Here is a 26,298-nt window from a genome sequence, read left to right as displayed (position 1 = left end):
TGACAATGTTGTTTATTGTGTATCTTTATATGCATTTGTCATTAACTAATGAAATTATTAGTTCTGTGTATTGTTTGTGTCATTAATGGTTTGTATAAATTGTAAATAATATTCAATTTTGTTAAAATACATCACGTGGTATACGGTATTAAAAAAAAAAAAAACATTGACAATAACTAGCACAAGAGATAGTTATCCAATCTCTTGTGAAGCATTAAATGGCTGCCACATACTCCACTCCATGTCCCATTAGTCACAACAAGATCAAGTTTCAGGTTTATCCCTCATCACCAAACCCATATGAGCAAACAACAACTAGTTTTCCCTCACCATTTCAACAAATGGAAGGCACATTTGTACATGCTCTCTCCTTTGCAAAACCTTCATCTCTGTTGAATTCACCACTCTTACTTCACCTCAATGCCACCTCAGTTGCTTTCAGTTCAGTACCCCACCATCATTTGCCCAAGCGCTTTCTGTTTCAGCCACCAAGTGGTGTTCGGTACATAGCAAAAGAAAGGAAGAACCTGGGAGTTGTGCATGCCTCAGAGGCTGCAAACCCAACAACCAATGATTCAGAAAAATGGCTTCTTGAACCAGTTGGTCAGTTACATCTTCCTCTCTAGAAACTAAGCCTTTTAACGTAATCCCTCTAGACTAAAATCTTGCATGTAATGTGTTCGGAGTTATGCAGATAGGATCATATGCGAGTGTACATAAATATGGAAATTTTAATATTTTGAGGTTTAGGTGGGTAAATTGTGCTAGCTTATGTTAGAGTCCTAAGATGTTTTAGTATATATCCAAATTAGGATGCAGCATACACCAACCCACATAACCATGGTGACTGAGGCTTCAACATGGAACCAGGAAATTCATGTAAAAAGATCATCATGGAATTCCTTTGTGTCTTCAGGTAATTCAATTTAAGAGGATAAACAGAATTTGTAAAAACTTTTGTAACGGTGATAGTGTGATACCATATGCATCCATGGATCATATTAAGTATCCTGGTGGAAGACTAGGAATTCCTTGTCAGAACTTCTTTGAGATTTGAATCGGAATTAGTTATCTGTATCATTTGGTATGATGTTAACATTTTAAAATTGATTCGAAGGAAATTGTGGCCATAATTTAATTTGTCTGTTAGGGCTTCTATTTGCTTTAGTTTATTTAATTCTTGAGTAACATTGTCACTGAGACTTGTTAAAATAAAAATGAATGATTTGAAAATGATATTTGTAAGATCCATCACAGATTCACAGTCATGCATGTTTTTTCTTCCTCGTCAATGGATGTTACAACAACCAAAGTATTTTCCATTGGGTAGAGTTGGCTAAATAAGTCAAATGAAGTCATCGTGTTCTGTCCTAAACTAATTCTTCAAAGTATCCATTTAATTCTAGAGCCATTATAGTGGTTTCATTTTAAATATTTTTTATTTCACCTCCACGTCTGTCTCCGATTATTGGGCTATCCTCTGTTTGATCGACTCTTCTAATTGAGTTCTATCGATCTTTTTCTCACATGCCCAAACCATTTTAGGCTCAATTCTACTATCTTTTCCTCATTGGATACCACTCCAACTTTTTCTTTAATAAGTTCATTCATAATCTTATTTTTTCTGTTTAACTACTGGTCCAAAGAAATATTTTTGTGTTTACCACCTTTATCTTATGTTCTTGTTGCCCTTTATTGCTCAATATTTAGTACCATATAGCCTCGTTAGTCTTATGGTTGCGCAGTATAATTATCCTTGTAGCTTAAAATGCACCTTTCTATCATAATAACACCTGAGCATCCTTAATCATTCACCAAGCTTGAATCCTATCTTCTTTTTTTTGTTTGCATCCCACCCTTAATTAAATATGCTCTTGTGGTCCCTTTGTTACTCAACATTCATTACCATAAAGTATCACTTGTCTTCCGGCCGTGGAAAAAAATATTTTAGCTTAAGAAGCACCTTTCTATCACAAATAAAATAACACCCTAGGCGTTTCTCAATTTCATCTACCTGGCTTAAATCCTATGGTTTACATCTCCCTATATTGCTCTGTCAAATTGTGTGACTTATAGTATGGTATGATCTGCAATTTTTTTTCCAAGTCAATGCTAGCATGTGTTGTGCTGTTGTTGAACTTTCGTTCCTTACACTCTGCTGTCAGTCAAGTGTAATCCTTCAAAATATTATTAGGCCAACTTGATCAAGGACACCAATGTCTTGTGGTTGTGTAAACTTTCTGATTTTAAAAACCTTGATGCCATTATGCCACCATACCATAAAGACAAAATAAGATACTTAGATCATGCTTCTTACTTCGGCAGTTCAGCTATACAATAGTAGCAAGAGTAATTTACAGATTCAAATATCTGTAAAATATTATGCTGACTGGTTTACAATATAAGGGAAAAGTAATTCTGGCCCTTTTATTTGTATACTTGTTGATAACTTGTAACAAGTTTCTTAAGTTCAGGGACTTGCAATTTCGGATATCAAAAATCCCGTTTACTATCATCTTCCGTACAATTTTGTTTTTAGTGTAAAGCTTCACTACTGTCTTACTAAAACTTCTACATAAACCATGACACCAAACTTCTGTATTTGTCTCATGATTAATGTAGTGCTTTATAACATTGGAAACATGACAATCTTATTTGATAGGAGATGGTGATTCAAGGCATATAGGCTTCAAGGTTGAGATGCCAGGTGCATATGTGATTGCTTCTGTAAGTAATTTTACCATCGATAATGTTGTGTGTGACCGAGTATGCTGGAGAATAACTGGCTTGATTTTGAATTATGTAGAGTGAGGTGACTGTTGGACGCGTACCTGACAAAGCAGATCTGGTAATTCCAGTTGCAACAGGTATAATGTTTTAGTTGATAAATTGTCATCTATTTAGACTCATCAATTTTCCTACAATTACAAACCTACATCCAATTTCAAAAGGCAGAATCACTTTAAGCATATTCACTACCCATGTTAAGATACAGAGATTGTGGATGTCACATAATTTATCTTTCAATTGATTCTTTGAACGTTTATTCTGTATATACTCCTTATTCTTTGTGTACTCTGATTTGTTTCTCTTCCGAAGAATCTCTCAATTAAACTTCAAATTCAACTATCTTCAATTTTAACCTGTTTGGTTGATTGGTTCTCTTGACTTCCTTATATGAACCATATTTTCAACTTTAAACTTTGTTATATTTTCAGTGTCCGGTGTGCATGCACGCATTCAAAAGAAACAAGGGAATCTTCTTGTCACAGATTTAGATAGCACTAATGGGACATTCATTAATGAGAAGCGGCTGAGACCTGGAGTAGTCACCACTATATCATCCGGGAGTGTTATTATATTTGGTACCTACTCTACTCTGACACACTTCTAATTTCTTAGAATTTGGGCAACTAAACCCCAAAACCTAGTTCATATGGTGAGGGAACTCCCCCACTTATATATACTTTTTTAGCTATATTATTAGTCAATTTGAGATCTAGTGATGTACTAGACACCTTGAATATGAAATTTGCAGAATTGTAGTGATTGGCCTTATTGGAGTATATCTTTACTCCTTCGTATTGTATTATTTTTATTCTTGTATTAGTTGGTTATCTGTTAGTTATTTTTCTGTTTTCTGGTTTGGTTACCTGCTCAACAGGTCAATGTATCTATAGCTTCCTTTGAAGCTATAGATACATATAAATAGACAAGTTGTAATGTTAATCAGTTAGTGCAAATATAATTTCTTTCTCTACTGAATTGCTTCCACTCAATCTCTCTTCTTCTCACAACTCTCTCATCACAATTCTTTCTGTTACTCAATATGGTATCATAGAGCTCATTGATCCTCCTCCACCTTTATCTCATTAATCAGCCCCTTTCTTTCTCGCTGCCAGTCTTTCCTCATGGCCGACGAACCACCATCGTCCTCCTCAACTGCACCACCACACTTTCAAGCTTCCCTCGTAAAACCCTCTCCGTCTCCCTCCCTCACCTTTGCCCATACTATTTCTAAGAAACTTGACACCAAGAATTATCTTCTTTGGTGCCAACAAGTTGAACCCATCATCAAAGGCCATCGTCTTCATCATTTTCTGGTCAATCCTCAAATTCCTCCAAAATTTCTCACGGTTTCCGACAGAGATGAAAATCGCGTCTCTGAAGAGTATCTGGCTTGGGAACAGTAAGACCAGTTACTTCTTTCCTGGTTGCAATCCTCCATGTCCAAGGACATGCTCACCTGCGTCATCGGTTGCAAGTCCTCATTCCAGATTTGGGACAAGATCCATGCGTACTTCCATGCCCACACAAACGCTAAAGCCCGACAATTCCGTAGTGATCTTCGCAGCACCACCCTTGACAACTGCACCATCTCCAATTATCTTCTTCGCATCCAATCCCTGGTTGATTCTCTCACAACGATTGGTGACTCTGTCTCCTCTAAAGAACATTTAGATATTGTTCTTGAAGGTCTACCAGAAGAATACGAGTCCACGGTCTCCCTAATCAGCAGCCGCTTTGATGTTTTGTCCATCGAAGAGGTTGAAACCCTCCTTCTTGCCCATGAATCCCGCCTTGAGAAATTCAAGAAGAAGAATCTTATCTCCGTCAATCTTCTTGAATCCTCATCGGCCTCTTACACCCTCTGCTCACACTGTCTCTTCTCATTCTGTTTCCTATGCCACTTGGCATTCTAGACTGGGACATCCCCATAATAATGTACTCAAATCTATATTCAAACTGTGTAACTTTCCCGTCATCAATAAAAGTGTTTCTGATTTCTGCACTTCATGTTGTCTTGGCAAATCTCACAAATTACCCTCTCAATTATCTAAAAATGTTTATAATACTCCTTTTGAATTAATCTACAGTGATCTATGGGGCCCTGCGCCTGTTTTGTCTGATAATGGTTACCAATATTACGTTACATTTGTTGATGCTCATACTCGGTTTACTTGGATCTTCTTGCTCAAAAGTAAAGCTCATACGCTTGATGTTTTTAAACAATTTCACGCCATGGTTCAAAATCAATTTCAATTACCTATTAAAGCAATTCAAACTGACTGGGGTGGCGAATTCCGCTCTTTCACCTCTTACCTGGCCCAACATGGTATTCATCATCGCATCATTTGTCCCCACACTCACCATCAAAATGGTGTTGTGGAACGCAAACATCGTCATATTATTGAGTTAGGCCTTACCTTGCTGGCCCAAGCTCACCTTCCTATGCACTTTTGGGATTATGCCTTCCTAACAAGTGTCTATCTTATCAATAGACTACCCTCTTCTTCAATCCAACAGGATGTTCCTTTCCGAAAATTGTTTCATCAGCTCCCTGACTACAACTTTCTCCGTGTCTTTGGCTGCTCTTGTTTTCCTCACCTTCGGCCCTACAATAAAACCAAAAATCAATTTCGCTCTCAAGAATGTGTGTTCTTGGGTTACTCTACTTCTCATAAGGGTTACAAATGCCTTGCTCCTTCTGGCAGGATTTTCATTTCCAAAGATGTCATATTTTGCGAAAATCGTTTTCCCTACCCAAGTCTGTTCCCACCATCCACTCCCAGTTCACCCTCCTCATCCATCTCTGTCCCTCTTATCATCACCAATCCACAGGCACCTGTTACCTCTACCTCTCCTTCTCCACCCTCGCCACCAATTTCCACTGATTCTTCACCTTCTCGGCCTAGTCATACTTCTCCTACGCCCAGTCCCTTTTCCTCCACCTCTTTACCCACTCATGTTGAGGCTCCCCCTGTCAATCTTCATCCCATGACTACTCGGGCTAAAGCGGGTATTGTCAAACCCCGACTGCAACCCACTCTTTTACTCACACATTTTGAACCCAAGAGTACCAAACAAGCTCTGGCTAGTGACACCTGGCTTGCTGCCATGAAGTAGGAATATGATGCATTAATGGCCAATGGCACCTGGACTCTAGTATCACTTCCCTCCCACAGAACAGCCATTGGTTGTAAGTGGGTTTTTCGTATTAAAGAGAATCCTGATGGAACTGTTCACAAACATAAAGCTCGCCTGGTTGCCAAAGGTTTCCATCAGCAATTTGGGTTTGATTATACTGAGACCTTCTCTCCGGTTGTGAAGCCTGTTACCATCCGTCTAATTCTCACTCTTGCTCTCACCCATCACTGGTCCATTCAGCAGCTGGATGTCAACAATGCCTTTCTCAATGGCAATCTTGAAGAAGTTTACATGTCCCAGCCTCCCGGTTTTGAGTCCTCAGACAAATCCCTGGTCTGCAAACTTCACAAGGCCATTTATGGTCTTAAACAAGCCCCGCGTGCCTGGTTTGATAAACTAAAAGCCACACTATTTCATCTCAACTTTCAGATTAGCAAGTGTGATCCCTCTCTCTTTGTTTATTCCCGTGCCAATAATGTCATCTACATTCTTGTTTATGTAGATGACATTATCATCACTGGCAATAATACTGCTTTCCTAAGAAATATTGTTTCCCAACTCAATTCCGCCTTCTCCCTCAAGGATCTTGGTCGATTGGATTATTTTCTTGGTATTGAAGTCAAATCCCATTCTGATGGCTCGCTCACTCTGACTCAAAGCAAATATATTTGTGATCTCCTCAATCGCACCAACATGGAAAACTCTAATTCCATCACTTCACCCATGGTCTCTAGGTGTAAACTCTCTAAGTCTGGTTCTGACAATTTTCTGGATGTATCCTTATACAGGTCTGTGGTTGGCGCCTTACAGTATGCCACAATCACTCGTCCTGAAATTAGATTTTCGGTCAACAAGGTGTGCCAGTTCATGTCTAATCCCTTGGAGCAACATTGGTCTGCTGTCAAGCGTATCCTTCGCTACTTAAAGGGAACCTTGTCCCTGGGTCTCCATCTCCAACCTGCTCCTCCTAACTCTCCCTTATCCATTCATGCCTACTGTGATGCTGATTGGGCCTCTGATCCTGATGATCGCCGCTCTACCTCTGGTGCCGCCATCTTTGTTGGACCCAATCTCATCTCTTGGTGGTCAAAGAAACAAACTGTTGTTGCCCGCTCCAGCACTGAAGCTAAATACCGCAGTCTAGCTATTGCCACTGCTGAAGTTCTGTGGATTCAAACCTTACTCTCCGAATTACATGTCTCTCATCATTCCCCTGTAATCTACTGTGATAATTTGAGCACAGTTGCTCTTGCGCATAATCTTGTCCTTCATGCTCGAACCAAACATATGGAGCTGGATCTCTTCTTCGTTCGGGAAAAAGTAGCTGCCAATCTTCTTCACGTGGTTCATGTTCCGGCCACTGATCAATATGTTGATATTCTTACTAAGTCCTTATCTCCATCTCGGTTTTGTGAACTTCGATCCAAGCTCAAGTTGGCTAACTCTTCGCCCCACCCTACTTGATCTTGCGGGGGGCTATTGGAGTATATCTTTACTCCTTCGTATTGTATTATTTTTATTCTTGTATTAGTTGGTTATCTGTTAGTTATTTTTCTGTTTTCTGGTTTGGTTACCTGCTCAACAGGTCAATGTATCTATAGCTTCCTTTAAAGCTATAGATACATATAAATAGACAAGTTGTAATGTTAATTAGTTAGTGCAAATATAATTTCTTTCTCTACTGAATTGCTTCCACTCAATCTCTCTTCTTCTTCTCACAACTCTCTCATCACAATTCTTTCTGTTACTCAATAGGCCTAAAGATGTATATAAGTGAGGAACAATACTCACTTAGTGAACTAGTTCTTGAAGTTGAATTAGGCCTGAATTGAAATTCTAATATAGTATTAGATTTTATATTAGTGATTGTTGTTGGGCATATTGGGTTACCTGCTATTAAGTTATTGATTGACTACCAACAGATGTCTAGTTTTATAAACTTAATGCTTGAAATATCTAGTCTTCAACATGAAGGGTGTGTTAGAGTATATAAAAGTGAGGAACAACTATTATCTCATGAGATAACTTTTGGGTTCGGGTTATGCCCAAACTCAAATTCTAATATATTTAGTTGTTTCTCTCTTGAATAAATTATGCTAGGTTTAAAACTCGTAGGTAAGAACTCAGAAGTGAAGAATGGTTATTTTCTATTTCTCTAACAATATCAGTGTTTTAAGTTGTATCTTACATTTAGTAGCTAATTGTCCAAACATGAATCTCTCTAGCATTATTTAATAGACTAATAAGATATGGTTTAAATGCCTAGAAACCCTTGGGAAGAAACTTTTTCCGGGTCGTTGATAGAGTCCCACTTAACATGAAGGATATGAATCAAAGGCCCAAGAGAATGAAGCGAAAGCCCACTTTGGGTTAAAATCTTTGAAACTTAATTAACAGCTAGTTGTGTTTCAGCCACGTGAAGGGTGAATTTTTCTTGACTGTTAGAATTTTTCTGCTTATAATAACCCTCGTAATCTTTACCAGATTATGAAGTATTTCAGTTTTTCTTACTATAGTTATTGTAGTTTCTTTAGCCTATCAGTAGTTTTAGGAGTAGCACCTGCACAACATATATTCCAATTCCCACCCTTTTCCTGTCATACGTAAATTCCATTATGCTTGTAATCTTCCGGATCTAATCTCTATATATCATTCCATTGTTATTGCGCCTTAATGATGGAAATGCTAGAAATTATAGAATATTTTAGTTCGAAAGAAAAATATAGAAGAGTATTATCAAAATGCATCTCCAAATGCTATTGTTGGATGCTGTTTAGTGTTCACTCATACTTTTTTAAGGATACCTGACTCTAGTCAATCATGATACTGATAAATTCGTACCACTAATAGCTGCACAGTTCCACAAAAAAATTATTATTGAATACTTTAGTTTATATTTGCTTTTTGTTAAAAAAATAGTATTTCTAGTGTATGCTGAGATCCTTTCGAAGGAAGCTTTATCAACCTAATACGACCTTTATTTGTGTGGTTTCTTGTTGTGACAAGTCTAACAAAGGCAAACTTAAGAAAAGTGATTCAAGTATTATTAGAATATAGTGTAGCTATAGCTCATAATGTGCAAGTAATAGTTTTCTGTTATGACTCTCGGTTGGTTACATGCTGATTTAGCATGACAGTTGTGTTACTAGAGCTCTATGTATACCTGTACTAACAATATCAATGAATAATACACACAATACTTTTAAGTAGAGTTCTCTTTACTTTACATGGTATCTGAGCAACGAGGGAAACTAGCTAGTATTTGTGTTGAACTTTGGCTCCTTGAAAATCTGTATTTGTGGAAAACCGTAGAGGCCATAACCATCAATTGCACCTCCAAGGAGTACTTGATTAGATGCCTCATATTAAACAAATAAATTAGTGGGGTGAAACTCAAAATAGACCCCATTATCTCGAGCAAACTTGGAAACAGAAACAAGGTCTTTTGGTAATGGGTGGAACTAACAAAAGATTATTGAGAGTAAACTTAAGTGAGGGGTTAAGATGGGAGTAAAAGGTTGAAGAGCCAATAGAGGAAATAGACAGACTTTGACCATTTCCCATGAACTTGATATGAACCTCCAAATTGAGTGTTGTGAGCTAGATTATGTGAATCAGTAGTAATGTGATGCACCCCAATCTGGGTATCATTGCTGAAGATCATAGTTCCTGTATTGAGTGAATTGGGATTGACTAGATCCAAGCGAAAAGTATGGAGTAGCAACATAGGCACTAGGTTGTGCATTTGAATTATATTGATTATGAATTTTTGATGCCATGAATTGTGGATGAGATGGTGGTAGAGGAACGAAATTCTGGTCAAAGTGGTTCCAACAATGAAAGGCATAATGATCATACTTGTTGCAAAATTTAAGGGCATAAGCTGGTACAGGTAACTCATGAACCCAAACTGACCCAAACAAACCCATCAAGTTCGAATTGAATTTTTTCAATGTTCGGGTCAGATGCAACTCAACTCAACCAAAACTTGGCATTGTACGAGTTAGGTAACAGGTTTTGTGTTTTCAATAACAATAACAATGTAAATTGAATCCTTTTGAGTCATTCACATTAACAGCGTCAAGTTCTTAAAAGTATCCTATGGAAAGTGAATCCGTTGAGTTATAGCAAAAATTTTGAGATGTATTTAAATCACAACAGCATTAAAAAGATGTAAAAGTAGCAGAATTAGGTTGCAAAATTGGATCCTTCTTCGTCATTCAGAATAACAGTATCAGGTTCTTAAAAGTATCGTATGGAAAGTGAATTCGTTGAGTTATAGCAAAAATACAAAGTGAAAAAAAAAAAAAAAAAACAAAGAAAATGAAGTTGTAGTGAGGTGTGAAAATAGCCACCTTAATTCTATACAATTTCAAAAGAAATTCATATTTCATGTGGAACTTTAGCCTAATGTAGCATATTCTTTCTGTCATTACAAGTGTGCATGTTCCAAAGAGACATTATATTATAATTTGTAAATGATGAATTGATCCTTAAATGTTACATAAAACAAAGTACTAAAAAAACTCATTTGTAAAATTATTTTGGTGATCATTTTATGAATTTTTGAAGTTTTTATACGAATTTAGATTCTTAACTTTGTGAATGTCATTTCCAGGAGACACCCATTTAGCTATGTTTCGTGTATCAAAGGTCGAAGACGTGATGGCTGCGGACGCAGGTGTTGAAACTGAAATTGAACCGGACACGGCTGCTGACGCAGATGTTGAAACTGAAATTGAACCAGACACGGACAACAAACGTGATGATACCGAAACGAGTTGAACATCTAGTTGTGCCGCGCATGCTATGTTTTGTATACTTAAAAATGAACAAATGAAAATTTTGGCTATAATTTGATTAATTCAAAAAATTAATGTTGAACTCAATCATTTGGTTTGAATTAAGTCATATATTAAAGTTTTAAATATATTTTTCTTTTTAAAGAATTATAGGAGTTTTGATTTGTCCTTATACAAAATTTTTTGTTTCTCATTCTCTAATATATAAAATCATTGTTTTTGGTCATATGAATTTAATAAATTTTGGTTTTGTTCATTTTAATATACAAATATATATATATATATATATATATATTTTAATTATCTTGAAATTTGTTGAGATGTGAGACGTATTGGTATAGTGCTGATCACCTAGTGTCACTGAAGATATTTTGCTCAATATAAATATATAGGCAGTTAATAGGGATAAAAAAAATTAAAAGGATCAAAATCAAAACTATATTTTATATTAATTAAAAATATATTTAAATCTAAATTAAAATATTTATATTAAATAGTATGATTTTAATGTACCAAAAAAATAGTATTTTTAGAAATTATTCTTTATTTTTTTAAAGATTTTTCTTTAACTTCTTAATTTTTTATCTATCTTTTCTTATTTATTTTTGAATTGAAATTCAATGTATTTTTTTAAAATAAATTAGTAATAGTTAAGAAGAACTTTATATCACAAAATAAATTATTTATTATAAATTTAAAATATAACTTATATATTAAAAAATAATTATTTATTATATGACTTTTAATTACAATATATTTTATGTTAAAAGTATGTATTTGTCATAAACTTCAATTATATAAAATTAGTGAATGAAAAGATACGTGACTCACTTGAATACACAAATAGTGGGATATAACAATTTTAAAAATAAAACTTTTTCATAAAAAATAAAAATATAAAAATATAAAAATATAAAAAAAAAATATTATTATTCATTTCTGCGCAGTTTCTATTTTCATCTAAAAGGTTAAAATCATTGAAAATAATGCGTTCACAAAATAGAGAATAGAAATAAACAAATATTTATTTTGTATATCAAAACTAAGGGTATTAGAGTCTTTTTTAGTAACAATTGCTCTTTAATTTTTTTAATCTTTTATAGTTCAAAAAATAAATAAAAAATTTGGAATCCTACCTGAAATTATATTAAAAAGATAATATTTTATTTTGTAACTAAATTAATAATCTAAACCCTAAACTATTTACCATTTTCTTCCTTTAAAGTCGTGATCATTCTCAAAGTATATTTTACCATTTTCTAATTTACAAATATTTTATTTTTTCTCTCGCCTCTTCTTGAAGAAGTTTCTTTTAGGTATAATTTTTTTTCTTTCTTATCGTTCTTCTTACTTATTTTCCAGTGTTATTTATTTTTAATCTTTCTATTCATTTTGTTTTTATCTTCATCTCCATTTTTATCTTATGTTCACATTTAATTCTTATATTTAATTCTCTATACGACACACAATCACAAATAAGTTTGCATTTGATTGTTTAGCGGTTATTTCTAATTTAATTTCTACATATTGTGTTGAAATATACTATTTTCCTTATTTGATCTAGTTGATGAATTTAAGATATTCTTTGTTCTTCTCAATTTCTTTAATGGAGTTTATAGTTCTTTATTTTAGGGTTTTTATTTGGATGTTTTATGGATTAAATGGTTTAAAAAATATATCGTGATTATTTTGGTGGTGTTTTTTTTTTTGTAACTGAAATATTTTTTAAAAAAATTAATTATAAATTTTTAAATAATTTGATAAATTTTAAAAATATATATATATTTGAGGGTTAAAATTTAGGATTTAGGATTTATGGTTTTAGGACATATGACTTTGGGGTATTAAGATTTAGGCTTTTTGGTAAAAAGGATTTATAAATCTTGTAATTTTTCTAGTGATTATTTTGCAACTGAGATATTTTAAATTTTAAATTTTAAATTTTAGATAATTTGATAAATTTTTAAAATAATATAATAGAATTATCTTTTAGTGAAAATAATTCAAAACTCTTGTAATTATTCTAATGATTATTTTGGTAACTGATTTATTTAAAATTTAATTGTTTTGAATTTATCAACTATCACTTATTTTGTAGTTAATATATTTAACTATCAAAGTAAATACATACTTTATCACAGTATAAAAGATTAAATTCATCATGCATTTTTTTTATATGATCAACAATATTGTTATATAGTTAGATAGTTATTGGAGGGAGTCAAGATGGAGAAATATGTTTTTCAATGAGTAAAAAATTGCAAAAGAAATTTTTTTATTAAATCAATCAATCCATATAAAACATCCAAATTTTATAGTTAACACATTTTATTATCAGGGTAAACGCTTTATCAAAGTTAAAAAGATTAGTTGTTTCATGCACTTTTTTTTATATGATCAACAATGTTGTTACTTAGATGATTATTGAAGATGGTTATTGGAGCGAGTCAAGATGAAGAAATATATTTTTTTGATGTGGGAAAAATATAGAAGGAAATTATTTTTCTAAAACTAATCAAATCTATAACAATATATGTTTATGGTATTTTAATAAATATTGTTAATTATTATTGTTGTATTTTGTTATAATTATTACAGTTGGTTTTAATAATTATTTTAATTATTATATATATAGATATATTATAAAGTTTTATAATTAAATGATTTAATTATTTTATTAGGTGAGGGAAGGTTTTGTAAATGGGGTTAATTATTTTTAACTATTAGGTTAAGATGGGGTTAAATTTTCTTTAAAAATGGAGTTATTATAACATCAAGTTTTATGGCTATTACATAATGAATTACTCATCAAGCCATACCTATATAGCTATTACAACATTTCAAAATTTGCAATAAAATTTTATAAAAAAAAGTTCTTATTATCTATAATATAAATTTTTTAAAACCATACTAAGTAAAAACCATACCATAATCATATTTTCATTCATAAAGAAACTACACCATAGTTATATTTAAAGAACGAGAATCAACATGAGTAATATTTAAAGAGGTCCCATTACCCACAAAAACACGATCATTACCATTATAATCTTGGAAATCAGTCAACTAAGACGAAGAAGGTGTCATGTGAGATGTGGCACTGGTGTCCATATACCAATCTGATTTGTTTAAGGTGTCCAACGAGCAATTGGCAGCAAATGCCTAAGCCAAATTAGTAGACTAAGAAGACCTGTCCCAGTGAACTGGACATTTGTTAGTATAATGACCTTGTTCACGACAAATCTGATAGCGAGGGACATAAGATTTGCGATGACCAGAGTTGTTGTGACACTAACGAGAACCACCATTAGAATTGTCGCAATTACCACCATTGCAACCATCGTTGGAATTTCCACAATTACCATTGCGAGATGACTGATTGCCAAATGAGCGAGGTTGATTGTTCGCTTAGAAGGCAGCTGGCTGAGAGGGCATTGGTTCCTCAAGAGATACCTGAGAAAAATCGCATGGCTTTCGACCTTATAGAGAATATCAGTAAATCGAGGCAAAGGTACCTAATCAAGTTGACCCATGGAAAAATTTGCATAGAAGGGACCAAGACCTCAAAGGAACAAATGAACTTTGTCATCATTAGAAACAAGAGCACCAATAGCAGCCAACTGATCACAAATAGTGTGGAATTTCTTTCCATATTCTATCATATAGAGGGAACCACGATGCATGAGTTGAAGCTCTTCTTAGAGGCACAGTTCATGAGCCTTGTTATGTGAAGCATAGGTAGTATGTAGAGTATTCCAGACATCTTGAGCAATGTCATCACTTAGTGTCTTAGAGAGGGCCTCCGACGCCGCGATCTTAAGCTTACCATTGAGCGAACCGAGGATTCAAAATAGAAACACCATTGCGTAAACCTGGAGAAGTGGCAATAACAACAGTTTGTTGCAAAAACTACGGTGGTGGTTCAACAAAACCATCAACAATGTGAAACAAATTCTGATTTTGAAGAAGAGAAGTAACCTGTTTATGCTAGAGAAGAAAATTCTCAAAGTTAAGTTGAATGGTGATCATGTGAACCAATGTAGCAAATGGCAGAGATAAAGGAGTGGTATCGTCAGCCATGAGAGAAGACCGCGAACGAAATTGGACGATCGCATGGCTTGGGATAAACGTGCAATCTGGAAATGGATGCACGATTGGGGGAGAACGCACGGCCTGGGTGGCGGATGCACGACCTGGGTGGCAGATGCATGTCCTAGGTGGTGGAGAGGAGAAAGAGAAGGGGCATGCACGAACAAGGTCAAGGATGGCACAAGGGTTTGGAGGCTAGGATTTAGAACCGTAACTTGATACCATGTAAGATGTGATAACTCTCACCACAATTTATGTGAGGTAATCAATATTATTTATAGGAAAGAGATTACAATGTAAAATAGAAAATTACATAATAATAGTAAGAGAATATTTGGTAGGATATTAATCCTGATAACTAGCTTTTAAAAGAAAAAGCTTGGTATTGCTAGTAAATCAATCTATTTTGCAATATTTTTAATTTAATTTTAATACAAAGAAAAATAAGGAGTGAGAATAATTATCCAATAAATACAATTAAATAAATAAAATGTACAAAATTAGGTATAACCAATATTAAATATATAATTTAGATATATTTTTTTATAGTGAAATTTGAATTATTTTTGTAGTGACTAGTCAAGATAAATGAGCTTTATCATAATCTCAATTAATACAAGGATATTTCATCTGAAGTTCTTTACTCATTTAAATCCCCAAGGTCAAATCTCCAATTACAAATTAATTCAAACTTTCATTCTTATGACCATTAACATTTATCTTTATAAAAAATGATGATATAATAATAAGATGAGCTTAAGAAAAATATAAAAATAATTAAATTAAATTATTTAAAATATTTTTAATTATTTAAAATTTAATATAACATAGATTACAGAAATGAGATTTGTTTAAGAATATCAAACTAATTATATGACCATTGTAAATATCATAAAATAATGAAACAACATAAATTAGTAACACCTTGTTGACTATTTAGAGTGAAAAGCATCATACATTAAGCAAGTAAAATGAGATTAGGGATATGTAACACCCTAGTTTTCATACTTTTTATGGAGGGTAATTTAGTAATTAAGGGTGATTTAGTAGCCCAGAACAGATCATTCCCAAACTGGAACGGGCCGTTCCAAACTACTAAAAAGGCTTATAAACCCTAGTTGGGAACGGGTCATTCCCAACTGGAACGGGGCGTTCCAAATCACCAAAAAGGCTTGTAACCCTAGTTGGGAACAAGTCGTTCTGGTTTAAGAACGTGTCGTTCCAAACATAGCCATTATGGGTTAAAATGCAACCCCAGAACAAACCGTTCTGGTTTAAGATCGGTTCGTTTTGGATGGGAATTCCACACATGACGAATGAGTCCAGAATAGGCCTTTCTGGATTGGAAATAGGCCGTTCTGGCCATTGCTGATGCTTATAAATAACAAGTTTTGGCACTCCCAAAAGCACACTTTTCACTTCTGACTTCTTTTCCTTCTACACTCTCTGAAGACCAAGGGGAACCTAGAGGAGGAGACCAACCAGATCCTGCTTTAGTTTCAGCTACTACTTATCGAGGTACAAGGAAAAAGGGGATTACTTGTATGCAAAAGTTATATGTGGGAATTGGGTAGAGGAGGAATCTCGTAGGATTATGGGTAATTTTATAATTATTTCTGTTTGAGGAATTGATGATCCCATTAGATTTTACATGTATTGAGGATTAGGAATATGTAAATAATTTGTAAAAATGATGATCTGGGAGAGAGAACGACATTATAGAAAAGTGCTTGTGAGTTATGTTTTGGAAAAATTGAGGGTTTTACTATTTGAATTAAGATTCTATTAAATTGGTTATTTAATCGAGTTTTATATTAATTTATAAATGTTATTGTTATATTATTTGGTAAAAATTGATGATCTAGATGTAGAATTGAGTTATGGAATGTGATGTGATGTCTTCACACAAATGTATACATTATATCTACCGTTTTAGTATTGAATTGATAACATGATATGGCGAATGATATATTATGACTTAATTGTTCAATTAATTATGATGTGAGTATGTTGACATGAAATGAGATGTTGTGTTGAATGTGAATGTGATGTGATTGTGGTTCCTCACACTTATGTCAGGGATGGCACGACCTTAGGTAAGTAATGCTACAAGGATGGCGTGACCTTGGCATAGTGTAGGATGTGTGAGGCAATTAACATGTATCACTTATGTCAGGAGTGGCACAACCTTGGGTAAAGAGATGCTACAGGGGTGGCGTGACCTTGGCACAGTGTTAAATGTAAGATTTGTGATGATTATGAATAAAATATGATTGTGGTTCCTCACACTTATGTCAGGGATGGCACAACCTTGAGTAAGTGATACTACAAGGATGGCATGACCTTGGCATAGTGGGATGTGTGAGGCAATTAACACGTATCATTTATGTCAGGAGCGGCACGACCTTGGACAAAGAGATGCTACAAGGTGGTGTGACCTTGACATAGTGTTAATTGTAAGATTTGTGATGATTATGAATAAAATGTGATTCTGGTTCCTCACACTTATGTCAAGGGTGGCACGACCTTGGGCAAGAGATGCTACAGGGGTGGCGTGACCTTGGCATAGTGTGGGATATGTGAGATAATTAACACGTATGTCAGGGGAGGCGCGACCTTGGCATAGTGTTAATTGCAAGATTTGAGATGGATTGGTATGATTGTGAATTGTAATGTGAATATGATGCATGTTTGATAGAATTAGGATATATATATAGAAATGGTTGTGAATATTTCATTAAGTAATGAGTTATGATGAGATTATGTTGTGTTTCCTTGTGCTCTTTACATATAGATGTTCTCTTTTCTCACCGTACAATTTGTGGATGTTTTAGGTGAGGAAGATCCTGATGGAGGACCATCCTTGGTACTTCACTTCATGTGAGACCCATCACATGGTTCATGGCTATGGCGAATTTGATTAGTATAGGATTATTTTATTTTCCAATTTTACCCTTGTATTTTGGGGTATTTTAGTCATAGGATTTATTTTCTTTGTATTTCCCATTTTACCCTTGTATTATGGGGTGCTTTAGATGATTAGGGTTTTAATTTTGGGCTAGGGTGTTTTAGTGAGGAGGTGACGCATTTTTGGTGAGTCTTGGACATATTTTTGGTGTTAGAAAGGCTTAGGCCCAAGTGGAGGGCAAAGGTTGCATGGACTTATCATGCACCTAGTTGTAGTCAATCTAACCCCTTAGATTCCATCCTTGGCCACCAAGTAGCATCTAGGGTTCATTTGGCATTGCATTTGGAGTGCATTTGCCTTGTGAATTTCGGCCATGCATTGCTCCAAATGCAACCCTAGATGCCTCCCCTCCTATAAATACCCAACACCCCACCACTTGTAAATACTTTGGATTATATGATATTGAGTGAGCCTTTTGTGCCTCAAAATCCATCCTTAGTCCCTAGGATAGTTTCGGCTAGCCTCCTCCTATCTCCACCCTTGGAGAATAGGAACCCTAGAGTGGCCTCCACCTTTCATTGGAGTGAGCCAACCTTGTGAGCAACCACCACCATTCCTAAACACCTTCCGCCACCCTAAACACCTTCACGCAAACCACTCCTTTTTCCCACCCCAAAAATCTCCTTTGTGTCTTCCCTTTGGTGAACAAGATCAAGGGCAAGGACTTCCTCTCCCTACAATACGTTATTCATGGAAGGAGGAATCCATCAGATCTTGTTATGAGTGGCATCCAAAATGTCAACAGTTGAGTTGTGGGTGTACTCTGATATTGTGACATCGGGGTAGAGGATTTCTAGGATATGGACTTTTATATGTATTTGGAGTTTTACTTATTATTTTGAAAACATTTTGTAACCTCTTAGGTTTTATTTTCCAAGTTTCATTTTCAACTATTTTGGATATTGAAGAACTTTTCTGAAGGTTTTTATGTGAACCCTTTTACCAATGTTAAAAATTTTATTTCCTTAGTTTATTTACATTATTACAATATATGTGTTGGGGGTAGTAAGAGTGTTACAGGATACCTCACTAATTAAATATAAACAAACATAAAATAAATATCACTATATAGGAAACAAAAATTTAAAAGAGATAAAAGTCTCCTCTCCCTTACATTAATACTCAAAATGTTATTAAAAGTAGACTTTAAGAAATGTACGGTGACTTATCCATTCAATCAATGCAAAAAAATTTTAAGATAGAAGCATGGTAGGACTCGCGCATGTGATCTGAGACTAAAATAATGGTTAAGCAAACCATTGAAGCAAGTTGCAATATTTGTACATTTCAATATATAAATTATAATGTATCTAATCTATTTTATATAATTAAATAAACAAAGAAAAGAAAAAAAATAACCATAATTAATACTTACAAATACATCATGTATATGTATTCTAATATTATTTTATTAGAAATTTACCATTTTTATCATATTAAAATATAATATTGAAAATTTTTAAAATATTAAAATTTAAAACTTTGTGCTAAAAATGTAAAATATTACAACTGGAGATTTAGTTTTTTTTAAGAATAAGATAATAATAATAATAATAATAATAATAATAATAATAATTAAGAATATTATAATATTGTATTAAAAATTTAGAATATTATAATTATCCAATCATTTTTTTATTTTATGTTTTTCTTTCCTTTACACGCTTTGGAGGCTTGTGAGAATAGAGCTCGTAGAAGAGCATCTCAAAGATCTACGTTTGTGACACCCTCTACCCCACATATATACATTCAATAATATAAAATAATATATCTCATTTATTAATCAAAATAATGGGTAAAAGCCACCACATTTAAATTCAAAATTCAAAAACTAAAGTCAAATAAGTTGTTAATATAAGTTCAAATGCTTTGTAAAAATGTTTTTGACAGAAATAAGCTAAAATGTCTAATTTAAATAAAACATAAATAATCCCTATGCTAAGAATTTTGATGTCACATCTTATCAGAGTTGTTCTGTATGCTAAACTCCTCAAAATTCAAAGTCACCTACATACATAAATCCATAATAAAACAACAAAGAAAAGGATACACACACACACACATATATATATATATATATGTGTGTGTGTGTGTGTGTGTGTGTGTGTGTATTAATGATTAAACTTAGTGTTTATCTCATTCCATCACAATATCAATCATAATATAGTTCAAACATAAGCAAGATATCATGATCGTACAAAGACTACTCTTCTAATCTATATGCATGTAGCACTAGTAAAAAAAACTTTATGCATGGTCATACCAATCACATTCACAATTCTCATATACTCAATTACACTTCTCACTATTCACATTCCTGTTAGGCAATTCACTCAGACTTTCACACTACTAGGATATACTTAGAATTATTTACACAATCACTTCCACATATCACATGGATTCACATTTCACAATTTCCATCACATCTAAGTTTCACTTAGGATTTTCAATCACTTATCACAATTTACATATTTTCTAAAACTCTAATTCGCATAACAACAAACCAAGTTTTAAATTTGATAATTAAATAATAAAAATTGAACAATTCATAATAACATCCATAGATCTCTCCTCTAGGGTATATAAATCAATCATGTGTTGCAAATAATCAAATAATGTTTCGAAGATAACTAATCCAATCAAATTTTATAATTTTACAAATACCAAATTACATGCATCAAAATTATTAGACAAACTAAATCAACTTTAAAACACATGAAACATTTTACGGATACTTCAAATGACATATGTTGCATCATATAAATTCAGATAGCCAAAATTAAACGCTTAAGTATTATCTTTGAATTAAATATCCTTATTGAAATATCTTTGTAAAATAAGGATTAATATTTTTTAAAATAGTAAACCTTTTTTAAGTTGAAAGATATTTCACATAATTCATATATAACATCATTATTTTCATGTATTATTTTTTTACAATTTATAATGAACCAAAAATACCATTGTTACAATTATCTATAACCATTAATAGAAAATACAACTTACACCGTAAATTCATAAATTAATATCAAATTAATTTATAATATTCTAAGAAAATTGTAGGGTATTCCTCATATGTTTGTACGCATCATATACTTTTTTTTGGCATTTATCTCACTCGTAAACTATTTTTCATCTAATAAAAGCTTAACATAACAGATTTCTAAATCTCCAATAAAAAAATAAAAATTAAATACTTCTAGAACTTTTAAATTCATAATAAAATTCAGAGACATCATCAATTACATGTAGAGAGTTTATATTGCACCAATTTGCACTAATATCATATTTTAAGTAGTTTAATCGAATAAAAATAGCATTAGGGTTGATTTAGAAAATCAAATAAATATACCCATTAAAAATAGTAAATGTGCTAAAAAAATTTCAAAATATTTTCTAGTGATTCCAGAGGCATGATTACGCATGGCTATAATCTCAATTCACCAAAAAAGAAGCCCCAAAAATTCCCCAAAAAAATTAAATTACAAAAATAATCCAATGAGAATAGCTTCTCAATCATTCGAGATATGTAAGAGATAAAAAGGAACTCCTCCATACAAGGTTCCGGTTTAATCTTTCTCATACACATACACATACAACCTAGGCATTGGAGGTCAATCCCACTATTCAACAATTAACCCACATCCTGGAGTGATGTTCTCACTCCCCCTTTATCTTGATCAGCGCTAGTTTTAATATCTCGCTCTCTGAATTCCTCTCCAATTGCCTCTGGTTCGCTTCCCTCTTCAGATCACAATGTACTGTCATATCACATGTGAATCAAACCTAATGCTACTAATGAGTTAAATATAACCTTAACTCTCTGTATACGCGTAACTCATCAGTAAAAAGCCTAACCTAATTACCTTACAATTTAAATTTGAATTTTATAAAGATAATTAACTACTAATATCTTATCTAATTACTCAGAATATATTATCCCCAACTAATTACTTCTTGTTGTTATAAAAGATATATAACTCAATTATTGTAAACAATTTAGTTAAAAAAAATATCTTTTCCTTTTTTTAACTTCTTCCATTTTCAAATTATCCTTAATTAATTAATTTAAAAAATTATATTAGTTTATTTATGAAAAAGGGGGATGTTACAACATCCATCTTCTAGCACTCATCAAGGTAAAAGAGAATGAGAAGTCTTGCTTTGGGGTGGGAAAATTGTTGGGTAGTGAGATTGACTCTCAATCTTCTTTATGTTGTATCCATTTGTTTGAAAGAAAAACCTAATTTGTATTTTGATGTATAGAAAACCGCAAGTGTACGGTTGTCGTCAAGTAATAAATATCGAATCACAGGGACTACGTGTTTGACCTAGAATTACTAGTATTTTAATTTGAATTTTAAAACAGATAGAATGTTTGTTTTGAGATGATAAGATCAGATTCGCTGGTAAAAGAGATAGTAATGCAATTAATGAATAAGATAAAACTTTAAGATAAGATAAGGAGATTTCCGGGAATCTAGGGTTCGCACAAAGAGTTCCAACAATATTGAATTATTATTTTCATTAATTAATTCTATTCCATCTTGAAGGTAGTCTTAACCTAATTTAATCCTTGCACCTTCTCAGGCTACGAGGACGTGTTTAATTAAAATTAATCCCTACTCTCGTGGTAATTACGTTCAATTAAACCCATTAAGATCTTTGTTAATCTATTGCTCCTCGAAAGCTTAAATCAACTCTCGTGATTTAACACTCAAGTCTGTTCCTTTAGGTTCCGATAATTAGGTTCTCCTCTCAGTTCATCCCTAATTATCTATGATTATGAAAATTAAGATTAATTGTTTATCATAATTATAATCAAGTTCTCCTCTCAGTTCATCCTTAATTAATGTTATTACGAAAACAATAATGTTAAAGTTCATATATAAAATATAAAAGAACAAATCAAGAATTGGAATAAAATTAAGAAACTGAATAATGCATTAATAAAGAGGTTCTCAGAGGCTAAGCCCTGATCCCAGAAAAAGGGAAACTACTCACAGGAGTTCATAGTAGTTCTCCAAGAAAAGAAGAATAAAAGAAAAGCAAACCTTAGAGTCGATGGCACAGGCGCCCAACCTTCTCCAAGTGTCAAAAACTAAATAAAACTGTCTCCGAAAACCAAAAGTCCTGTTCTAGGCTAACCTCATCTAATTTATAACCTAAAAGGGTAAAAAGGTAAAACTACCAAGATAAAAATTACAAAAATAAAAATAAAACATAAAACTTAAAAAGCTGGGACGCGAAGTGAATCACGGCCGTGACTGAGAATCACGACCGTGATCTTCTCTGGAGCACATTCATTCACCAAATCGACGCGAAGTGAATCACGGCCGTGACTGAGAATCACGACCGTGATCTTCTCTGGAGCACATCTATGAAGGGTCAGTGGCGTTCACGGGTGTGATTGGGAGTCACGGCCGTGATTTTCTCTGGTGAATCACGGGCGTGATTTAGAATCACGGCCGTGATTTTCCCTGTAGCTCAGCATTTCCTCTTTAATTCTTAAATCTTGATCCTGCTCAGAGAAAACACAACACATACCAAGAAAAGCATAAAATAGGAAAATGATATAAAAATTTATTAAAAACATGAAAGATATGCATGATTATGCTATGAATTCTTGTGAATTAAAGTGCTAAAATACGAGTAAAATACACAACATCATATTTGTTCTTTAATTTTTGTCTTCTATATGATTTTTCATTGCTTTAATTGATGATATTGAGTGGTATGTGTGCTTAATTTTATGTATTGAACAAATCTTATGGATATTGAATTGTCCATAGGTTCCTGTGAGAACCTTAAGGGGTGAGAACCTTAAGGGAATGCATTTTTAGTGATTATATGAGAAGTTGATATGAGAAATTAATTATGTATATTATATGTGATGTTGTCTGAATTATATATATATATATATATATATATATATATATATATATATATAATTTCATGTAATTTGAATTGTTTGAGAATCTATGAGTGTCCGTACTTCTTGTATGAAACCCTTGTTTATAGAGCAAAGTGAAGATTGATGTTAATTGGATGAATATGTGAAATTGGGGTTGGATTTGAGCAACTAATGGTATAGTAGAGCAGTATTAGACTTTGATATATGTTTTTTTTATCGATTTGAATGGAAGAAGAGAGTTTGGATGTGAGTTGTGTCTTGTTATGAAAATTCTAATATGAATATACCTTGATATTTTATGTAATTTCTTTATGTGAGATTGATAAAATTGAAGTCTGATTGTTGGGTTAGAAAGTAAACATTTGGGACTATAGTTTAGACTCAATATCCACATAAATATGTTAAGGAATGACTTAGTTATGTGAGTTAAAAGATGAATCTCATATTTTGTGCACAAAGTGTAATATGTATATGTTGTAAGCTTTTCAAGTAGACATAAATGGCAAAATTAGGATTTTTAATATTCATAAAAGTTTTAACCCTAGATATTAGCCTTCAAATGTTGTTTGAATTACCTAAAAAGGATGTTTAGAACTCAAGTTATGATCAAATTAGTGAGTAAAGGTCAAACTATCAGATTTAGGTTAAAAAGTTGCAATTTTGTATTTTTTTTTACAATAGTATATGGTAGATTTAACTCTTGAGGTCAACATACAAGTTGGAGATAATTGTATTAGTTTTCTAATAAAATTAAGATAAACTTGATAGCACATATATAACTCTAGATAAGGTGTTTGAACTACACAATATCTTAGAAGATTAAGTTATGGAAATGTAGTTTGTCAATGGTGATGATGAATAGCTTTACCCTTTAAGTATTAGATCTTACAAATGGTTTTAGGTATCTATGTCAATATGGAGGAAGGAGAAACCATGATAGGAAATAATAGTTAATAAGTTATGATGTAAACTAATTTTTAATGATTAGAGATATTTTGGTGATAGTGATGTCTAAGGACTTAATGTGTGATATTGATAAGGCTACTAGACTAGTTAAGCTATTGATTTAAATATTTAGTGGTGTTGATCTCTTAGTTACTATGATTGATATATTAACATATAATCATAACATATGATTATATGACTTCATAATGATTCTATCTTAAAGTGTATCAGATGATAGTGTGTAATTATTGTGTTTGAACTGTGAACATGTAACTCTTGTACTAATCGATATGGATAATTGAGTATGATATGTTGAGTTAGTATTTATGTTAATGTGAGACATGATTGATGTAAAGTTTGTGAATTGGTATTGGTGTTGGCAAGACATGAATTATACAAATGGAATGTGATTGGCAAATCGTTGTGAATTGCAAATCGTATGTATGACAAATTGTTAAGTATGCACATTGAATTATTATAAGACATTGTGTTTGTGTGACATGCATCATATGCAAGAAAATCGAAAAATCGAGAAATTGTTATATATGCTCTACGCATATTTGTGATTGGTACCACATGTATGCAAATCAAAATTTGTGTTTATTGCAACTCATATTTGCATGTAACTATATTTGTCTCTTGAGATTAATGAATGAGTCATTGTGGTTTGATATAATTATGAGTATAGTATTGATGCTATTGTTATGAAGGATATGTTGAGTGTGTGTGGTTATCTATCTTTTATTTCATGTCATGAGTTAGAGTGAGATGTTTCCTACTCCACTTGTTTCTATTTTGTTGTTATGTATGTTTTTGCAAGTGAAGCTCATCAAGATATTGATGATGATGATGATGAGACTTAGACCATGTTTTGGAAGTGCTCTAATAAGATATGAGTCATCGAGATTTAGACTATGATTGTTCTTGTTATTTTTATGATAAAACTTATATTTAGATATGTATTTCTACTTTATTATGGAGCTTTGTTTTGAGAGATTATTATGTGAGACTCTTTATCTCATGTTGAAGACTACATATTTATTATTTTTGCATGGATTTAGTATTTTTATATCCTTTGTTTTGAATTATCATTTATATATGTATCTAGGGTAAAGGGTATCATATTTAGTGGTATTAGAGCTTGGTTGATTCAAACCGGATTGTGTGGTATGTGTCGCTACATGTTTTGTGTGTACTCTAATGTGTGATTTGTTGTGTGTTGTGATATATTAATTTGCTTTGACTCTTTTGTTGGTTGTTTTCTTGAACACTTCTTTCTTAAAGGAAGAAGTAGTAGTAGTTGGTTGTATCACTTATGTTGCGAGCATGGATGCTAGTGGTAATGTACGATTTTTATTTTAATGGTATAAATATTAATATATGAAATTTATGTTTTAGATTATATATGAAAATAATATGCACATATATAATAAATAAAAGCATTGGATTAGTGGTAGTTGAACTCTCCTTGAAATCATATGACCACAATGTGCAAATACTAATTGATAATGTGAATACTAGATGTGTAATATGCAAAGTAAGAGTTGGGTCATGCTTCTTATCGATTTAAATAATGAGTTGATGGGGTGCCATAGGTTAGTGATATGTTTGATCTAAAATCATTATCAAATTGACTTTTGGTTCAGTTCCTG

The 26,298-nt window shown here is 32.8% G+C and overlaps 1 protein-coding gene across 1 annotated transcript; it reads left to right on the top strand.

Annotated features, from left to right (window-relative positions):
- Positions 1 to 203: 203 nt before the first annotated feature.
- Positions 204 to 10,874, top strand: LOC109817022 (SMAD/FHA domain-containing protein). Its single transcript, XM_020382216.3, has 5 exons — positions 204 to 603; positions 2,663 to 2,727; positions 2,807 to 2,867; positions 3,219 to 3,365; positions 10,547 to 10,874. The coding sequence occupies exons 1-5, from the start codon at positions 219 to 221 to the stop codon at positions 10,711 to 10,713; spliced, it is 825 nt and encodes a 274-aa protein (XP_020237805.2). The 5' UTR covers positions 204 to 218; the 3' UTR covers positions 10,714 to 10,874.
- Positions 10,875 to 26,298: the final 15,424 nt, after the last annotated feature.

Source organism: Cajanus cajan, chromosome 1 (genome assembly GCF_000230855.2).
Source record: "Cajanus cajan strain Asha chromosome 1, NIPB_CcT2T_4, whole genome shotgun sequence".
In the NCBI taxonomy this organism is placed as follows: Eukaryota; Viridiplantae; Streptophyta; class Magnoliopsida; order Fabales; family Fabaceae; genus Cajanus; species Cajanus cajan.
The sequence above is the reverse complement of the archived record's forward strand: the minus strand, read 5'-3'. Positions and strand labels throughout refer to the sequence as shown.

Bases quoted from the DNA above. Each gene is read 5' to 3' on its own strand.
- LOC109817022 (XM_020382216.3), top strand. From the start codon at position 219: ATGGCTGCCACATACTCCACTCCATGTCCCATTAGTCACAACAAGATC. The intron at 2,868-3,218 runs GTATAATGTTTT...TTATATTTTCAG, and splicing joins GGTAATTCCAGTTGCAACAG to TGTCCGGTGTGCATGCACGC. The intron at 3,366-10,546 runs GTACCTACTCTA...TGTCATTTCCAG, and splicing joins CGGGAGTGTTATTATATTTG to GAGACACCCATTTAGCTATG.